This window comes from Oncorhynchus tshawytscha, linkage group LG03 (assembly GCF_018296145.1).
Source record: "Oncorhynchus tshawytscha isolate Ot180627B linkage group LG03, Otsh_v2.0, whole genome shotgun sequence".
NCBI classification, from domain to species: domain Eukaryota; kingdom Metazoa; phylum Chordata; class Actinopteri; order Salmoniformes; family Salmonidae; genus Oncorhynchus; species Oncorhynchus tshawytscha.
The window spans coordinates 50,640,310-50,648,094 of record NC_056431.1 but is presented as its reverse complement, the minus strand read 5'-3'; the positions used below and the strand labels follow the sequence as shown (position 1 = coordinate 50,648,094).

At 40.1% G+C, this 7,785-nt stretch overlaps 2 protein-coding genes across 2 annotated transcripts; both read right to left on the bottom strand.

Annotated features, from left to right (window-relative positions):
- Positions 1 to 2,330: 2,330 nt before the first annotated feature.
- On the bottom strand, positions 2,331 to 4,268 carry LOC112245788 (gamma-crystallin M2-like). The gene is made up of 3 exons (XM_024413951.1): positions 4,143 to 4,268; positions 3,506 to 3,748; positions 2,331 to 2,677 (listed from the first exon to the last, which is right to left on the bottom strand). Exons 1-3 carry the CDS (start codon positions 4,158 to 4,160, stop codon positions 2,414 to 2,416), a joined length of 525 nt encoding a protein of 174 aa, XP_024269719.1. The 5' UTR covers positions 4,161 to 4,268; the 3' UTR covers positions 2,331 to 2,413.
- A 2,545-nt stretch (positions 4,269 to 6,813) lies between these two features.
- LOC112245781 (gamma-crystallin S-1-like) lies at positions 6,814 to 7,785 on the bottom strand. The gene is made up of 3 exons (XM_024413940.1): positions 7,677 to 7,785; positions 7,308 to 7,550; positions 6,814 to 7,145 (listed from the first exon to the last, which is right to left on the bottom strand). Exons 1-3 carry the CDS (start codon positions 7,683 to 7,685, stop codon positions 6,864 to 6,866), a joined length of 534 nt encoding a protein of 177 aa, XP_024269708.1. The 5' UTR covers positions 7,686 to 7,785; the 3' UTR covers positions 6,814 to 6,863.

Below are 7,785 nucleotides of genomic sequence, written 5' to 3'. Positions count from 1 at the left end.
GTAATGAAAGTTTTTTTGGGAGCATTTCCAGTAGAGGGGAGTATTGCATGATTGAGGGAAAGCTTCAATTTGACAACCAGGCTGGGAGGCAATGTACAGTAGATGCTGGCTCAATGAGAGAGTAGAGCGTCAGAAAACAAAGAGGAGTGAAATGCTATGGCAAACATTGACAGTATGATTCTGCAAAATATCTTGATAGTCTCCAATAGATTTTGATAGTCTCCAATACGTCCTGATAGTCTCCAATACGTCTTGATAGTCTCCAATACATCTTGATAGTCTCCAATACGTCTTGATAGTCTCCAATATGTCTTGATAGTCTCCAATACGTCTTGATAGTCTCCAATACGTCTTGATAGTCTCCAATATGTCCTGATAGTCTCCAATACGTCTTGATAGTCTCCAATACGTCTTGATAGTCTCCAATACGTCTTGATAGTCTCCAATACGTCTTGATAGTCTCCAATACGTCTTGATAGTCTCCAATACATCTTGATAGTCTCCAATACATCTTGATAGTCTCCAATATATATTGATAGTCTCCAAAATGTCTTGATAGTCTCCAATACGTCTTGATAGTCTCCAATATGTCTTGATAGTCTCCAATATGTCTTGTTAGTCTTGATAGTCTCCAATACGTCTTGATAGTCTCCAATACATCTTGATAGTCTCCAATACATCTTGATAGTCTCCAATACGTCTTGATAGTCTCCAATACATCTTGATAGTCTCCAATACATCTTGAATGTCTCCAATACGTCTTGATTGTCTCCAATATGTCTTGATAGTCTCCAATATGTCTTGATAGTCTCCAATATGTCTTGATAGTCTCCAATACGTCTTGATAGTCTTGATAGTCTCCAATACGTCTTGATAGTCTCCAATACGTCTTGATAGTCTCCAATATGTCTTAATAGTCTCCAATACATCTTGATAGTCTCCAATACGTCTTGATAGTCTCCAATACGTCTTGATAGTCTTGAATACGTCTTGATAGTCTCCATATGTCTTGATAGTCTCCAATATGTCTTGATAGTCTCCAATACGTCTTGATAGTCTCCAATATGTCTTTATAGATTTCAATAGGACTAGATAGTCTCCAATAGTCTTGATAGTATGAAATAAGTCTTGATTGTACTATACTGCATTTGCACTATGTACACATATGCACTACACTGTATATACACTTTATATAAAGTATTTGTCACGGCAGCATCCCTTCCTCTGTATATATAGATATATATTCCCTCTGTAAATTGCACTGTATATCCTATTGTATTACCTGTACGTACACTATGTTGACTTTGTCTGTATTCTGTTTGTACATTGTCTATTGCTGGCAGCACCTATTCACTAAGTCAAATTAGAATGTAAAGTGATTGTGATTTATTCTGATTGTTGGCAATAAGTCTTTATAGTCTACAATATGTTTTGATAGTCTACGATACATTTTTGTAGTCTGCAATAAGTCTTGACAGTCTGTAACAAATATTGCTAGTCTGCATTAAATCTTGATGGTCTGCAAAAAGTATTGTTGGACTGCAATAAGTATTGATAGTCTGCTGTACGTCTTTATCGTCTGCAAGGAGTTTACTTTGCAATAAGTATTGATAGTCTGCTGTACGTCTTTATCGTCTGCAAGGAGTTTACTTTGCAATAAGTATTGATAGTCTGCTGTACGTCTTTATCGTCTGCAAGGAGTTTACTTTGCAATAAGTATTGATAGTCTGCTGTACGTCTTTATCGTCTGCAAGGAGTTTACTTTGCAATAAGTATTGATAGTCTGACTGCAATAAGTATTGATAGTCTGACTGCAATAAGTCTTGATAGTCTGACTGCAATAAGTCTTGATAGTCTGACTGCAATAAGTCTTGATAGCTGCGGCATCCAAACTTTTCATGGCTGAAGTTAATTGAAGTGACTACTTTTTAACTGTTAAAGTAATTTAAATTAATTAAATATACCCCTTGTTTTAGAAACCACCAGTATAGAGGGGTCTCAGTTTACAGTAAAATATAACACCGGAGTTTGTGATATCACAGGTGTTTTAAGTTAATTTGTCAAGTCAAGCTTACTTTTCCTCTGATGATAGGTCAATCTCCATGTAAAAGAATGCGCTGTTTTCTAAATGATCATTCTTGGGTGTAGTAGTGAAAGCAGTGATCAATCAATCAATCAAATCTATGTATAAAGCTGATGTCAGCTGATGTCACAAAGTGCTGTACAGAAACCCATCCTAAAACCCCAAACAGCAAGCAATGCAGGTGTAGAAGCACCAGTAGGGGTGGGGACATTCAGGTGTCAGATGAAAGAACAGAAAGAGCCATCTCTCATTTGAGCACAACATTTTCATTTTATTAATAAATGTGCAAATAACAGTTATGATTATAAACAGGCATGTTGTGAGGCAGCTCTAAAGGTTCTGAACGCGGCGAATGGACCCCACGTTGGACCTCCAGTCGTTGAAGTGGCGGTACTCGCCCCTCTCCAGTAGGTGCTGGTGGCCGCGGTAGTTGGGGAGCTCGTAGAACACCCAGGAGCCATCCATCACGTTGCAGGAGTGCACCTCGGGGTGACGCCAGTGCTCGGGGAGGTTAGGGTTGTCTTCGCTGAACTCCATCATCTGACCTGCAAAGTCAGGACGATCGTAGAGGCGGATCCTGAACTTGCCAGAGGTCTGGGGGGAGGGTGGGTGGTAGGGGGGGAACACCCAATAGGATTTGTATTTAGGATATGCATATACACATTATACATATATTGTGTCGTTTCATATTTGCATACCCATGCTCATAACTTTTGAACTGTTTTAAGGCATTGCATATCTGATTACAGATTTGTGCTGTGAAATTGCACTTTAGGATTCATGTAATCAACTAGTCTAACACTCAACTACAGCTTGAAAAAGATACACCTGCATATTAGTATGTTTGTTATATTTTCTTTGCTTATTACGAATACCTGGTCACTGGTTTTGATTGAATAAACTACAGAATATTCACGTCATATGGCTGTACAGTATGATTGATGAGACCATGGGAAGAGCTATTGGGAAAAATGCTGGGTGGAGATATGCAACGTTTGGTCCCACATGACGTGGCCCCTGAGCGGTGGCAGTAATTTAACACAGAAAAATATATGTGGGAAGACATTTGACTCTCCTTCTCCAAATAGCATCCTCCACTGCTCTAGGTTTTGAGTTGTGACAGCTTGGCTGCAACATTTTTCTTATCTATTATTTTTGTGTTCTTTTCTGTCTCCTCAGAAGCCTGCCTTTAGCCTGCACAGGACATATGTTGTAACACGCAGGTTTGTGTGTGCCAACCTGTATGTATACATGTGTGTGATTGAGAGAGAGGTAGAGAGAGAGGTATAGAGAAAGAGAGAGAGATGGGGAGAAATAAAAAGGAGATAATTGTATTCTCGATCAGCATTAACCCAAACTAATATTGCCCGGCATGGCCCCCAATCTTCAAGCCAAACCCTTTGCCTCCTTGATAGGACTCACGTTGCGGATGATGCGGCAGGACCTGATGCTGTCATTGTAGCCCATCCAGCGCTGGTAGTCGGGGTACTCTCCGCTGGTCAAAATGTACTGAGTGCCCAGGTAGTTGGGCCTCTCGTACAACACCCAGTTCCCATTCTCCACACGGATGGAGTTGCAGTGGCTAAAGTGGGAACTCAGCTCAGGGCAATCGCTACAGCATTCAAAGTGGTGACCCTGGAAGTTTTTGTCCTCATAGAAGACGATCTGTGGATTAAAAATAGGGGAGGTGGGTCAGTAGCTTTGTGAAACCAGACTGATCTCACGGTAGCCCACATTTTCTTTAACTTTAAGTAAAACTAAATGTGAGCGCAGAGGTCACTTTGCTTGACCAGGCAAGTAGGTGGGAGTATGCAAGGTAAATTAGGTGGTTGTAAATTTCCTGAGACTTTCACAAAGTTCACAATATTCGGAAATCCTGGTTGGAGGATTCCAAATTGGATAATTCTTTCTCTGCTCATTCCCTCCTGATTCCGAGGATCATCCAACCAGGATTTCTGAAAAAACAGGTAACTTTTGGAAAGTTTCTGGACTTTTGCAACCCAATTAGGTGCGAATATAGAGACGGGGCAAAAAGGAAAATGACTGTTAAATGACCTACCTTTCCAATGCGGTCCATGATTGGGGCTTATCTCCGACTTATTTGATAACTCAATATTTATGCCTCCTTTCACATACAGTGGTATCGCCACTGCCATGGGCCAGATTTATATATGTGGGACATTGAAATGCAATGCCAGGGGAATCATTGTCATTTGGATAGCCTCAGCATTTATATCGGCACAATAGCTGATGCAGCAATTGTTTTAAAAGTGTGCCCGTTTTATACAATGTTTACCCAGTGATTGTATACAGATTGACCTTTTGATCTTACAATGCCTGATTCCAGAAACTGATTTATTGATGTAATTAAATTGTTCTCCAAGCTGCTGGTCGTGCGATGGCCTCCATGAAGTTGGTTTCTGGCCAAACTGCTCTGTTCTGTAAGCTTTAACATCTGCAATGGAACTGATAGGTGCATTTCCAACACCCATCATGCCCCACCCTCCATCTAGGCTAGTGTACACAGCACACCACCACATTTACTGTAGATCGAGTTACCCAGAAAGAATAGATGGATTATTGTCTCCGATCAGTATTTATGAAGTCTTGAATGTCCTTACAGTTCAATACACCTCAAGATTCCAACACCAATGCCCCACCCTTCATCTACCACATTTAGAGTTGGAGTTGGTTAACATTGTAGTGCCTCTTAAATATTAGCCCCTATTTTTCAATTTTCACCTAAAATGACATACCCAAATCTAACTGCCTGTAGCTCAGGCCCTGAAGCAAGGATATTCATATTATTGGTACCATTTGAAAGGAAACACTTAGAAGTTTATGGAAATGTGAAAGGAATGTAGTAGAATATAACACAATAGATCTGGTAAAAGATAATACAAAAAAATAACTTTATTTTGTATTGTTTTTGTACCATCATCTTTGAAATGCAAGAGAAAGGCCATCATGTATTATTCCAGCCCAGTGCAATTTAGATTTTGGCCACTAGATGGCATTAGTGTATGTCAAAAGCTTCAGACTGATCCAATGAACCATTGCATTTCAGTTCAAAATGTTGAATCAAGACTGCCCAAATGTGCCTAATTTGTTTATTAATAACTTTTCATGTTCAAAATTGTGCACTCTCCACAAACAATAGCATGGTATTACTTCACTGTAATAGCTACTGTAAATTGGACAGTGCAGTTAGATTAACAAGAATTTAAGCTTTCTGCCAATGTCAGATATGTCTATGTCCTGGGAAATGTTCTTGTTACTTGCAACCTCATGCTTATCGCATTAGCTTACGTTAGCTCAACTGTCCCGTGGAAGGGACACTGATCCCGAAGAAGTTTTATCTCAGATACAGTAGATGGATTGTAATTTCTGATCACTCTTCTTGAAGTCAGTAACACTAAATGCCTTCACACCTGAGAAAAAGGGTCATGGCTCTGACCACGTATAAGCTCAGGTCATGGTTCTGACCACGTATAAGCTCAGCTTTGGGCAAGCATCCAAAGGACAATCACACAATGCAAATAGGGGGTGCTTATATTTGTCCCGTTTCACACAAGTGTGTAACCTGTCCAAGTGTGTGGCGTGAAATGGAAATGTATTTTTTACATATCCCACTCCCCCTGAGACACCTTCGGAGAGTGGGGTCACAACCAGGGATCCACCATTATTTATCATTTAACACTTTTAAAGGGTTTTCTAGTAAAAATGTGTTTTATAAGGGTTAATGCAACATTGTGGTATATTGTTTTATGTATCTTCCAATTTCTTAGTTAGCCATTTATGCCCAACTTCATATTTGCTTGGACTTAATAATAATTTCTACTCATGCGTATTGCATATTTCTATCAGGATTTAAAACTCTCTCAAGCAAAGTACTTGGATCCCTAAATGGATGTTGTGGATTCCAAAGGCAACACAACTAGTGTCTTTTTACGAAGAGAGCCCTTGGTTGTCAAAGTGGTCAATTATAACAGAAAGAGTGCCACCCTGTGAATTTAGCATGAATATCTTGTCAGAAGCTACCCACTTATTTTATAGAACTAAAATCTAAAACCCACAAAGGCAAGGACAATATTTTAGGCAGAGAATAATTATTTATTAGCCTACCTCGTTGTTTGCATGAACTGTTTACTTTTTTTAGTGGAAGCTGGGAAGATGTTTAAATGCTGTGCCTGTAGATGTGGTCAAGAGATCCAAGTTAACTAGGCTAAGTAAAAATCAGTATTATGCTGATATACTTGAGTCACTTGTTACAGCTGATAGAAGAGCATGTGACAACAGATTTGCCAGTCATATAGACCGTTATAAATATCTTCATAACATATTATGCCATTGTTCATATTGTTAATAACGGCCTATGACAGATTTGATCATTTCTTATGTAGTAGTTATAAAGGCTTTATGAATAAGTACAGTACATGAAGTGCTTACAGTAAAGTGTTACCTATTCTTCCAAATCAAGGATATTTCATTCATTGAAATAACTGGTAAACTTACACACTGTGGCTTTATTCTCAGAGCAACATTCTGTGTTTTTACTTCTTGGATTCCTTAAATACACCTTTCATGGTATACAGTAACTGTTATTATACAAATCTATTTATATTTACTAAGATATTGACCACTGTGTTTTATAATATATGCCTTTTGATATAAAAGTTCCATGTTCTTCTATAACTTCCATGTGACCTCAATCATACTCAGAAACAAGCTCATGTTTATCATCAGAAAACTTTATTTGAATCTCACCATGCGACTACAATCATCTCTCTCCAGTGGCTATGATGCGACGGATGGAGCCCACGGTGGCATGCAGAGCTCCCCACTCGGTGTAGCGATGGTACTCCCCCCTCTCTAGCAGGTACTGGCGGCCGCGGAAGTTGGGATGCTCGAAGAAGACCCAGGAACCCTCCTGGACCTTGCAGGAGTGGATCTCGCGGCTGTGGAAACGTTCCTGGACAGAGGGCAGGTTCTCAGACACCTCCAGGGACTGACCATCGAAGTTGGGCCTCTCGAACAGCCTCAGCTTGTAGGGGCCAGTGGTCTGGGAAAAAGTTGATCAAACATCGAAGAATGTGTCATTATTGGCTGTTTATGAAGTTCTGAAAGTTGTGGGCCTACCTAAGTTCTGATAGTAACCTGAATAAGGCCATGATCATGTTTCTCTATATCAAAAAATGTTGGTCACCTAGTTGACATGACTTACTTTTTTGATGACCCGACAGGATCTGATGCAGTCATTGAACCCCATCCAGTGCTGGTAGTCTGCATACTCCCCGGGTCCTATGATGTACTGGTAACCCATGTAGTTGGGGCGCTCATAGAGGACCCACCAGCCGCCCTCCACCCGACAAGAGTTGCATCGAGCGAAAAAGTCATGCAGGTCAGCGGAGTCTCCTTTGCAGTCGTAGGACCGCCCCTGGAAGTTCCTGTCCTCATAAAACACAATCTGTTGGAAGAGAAGAGACAGCGTGTGACATTTCTGAATTCCATATAGTTCAAAAAATTACAGAACTATGAAACTCTGGAACAGGTGCTCATTCATTATATGAATCTCCACCGGAACACAACTCACCTTCTCCATCTCTTCAGAGTTCAGAATACCAGGCACAGTAAATGACACTAAAGCTCAGGGCCTGCAAGTATACTCTTTATAGATGGCAGAGACAATAACACCAAGCACA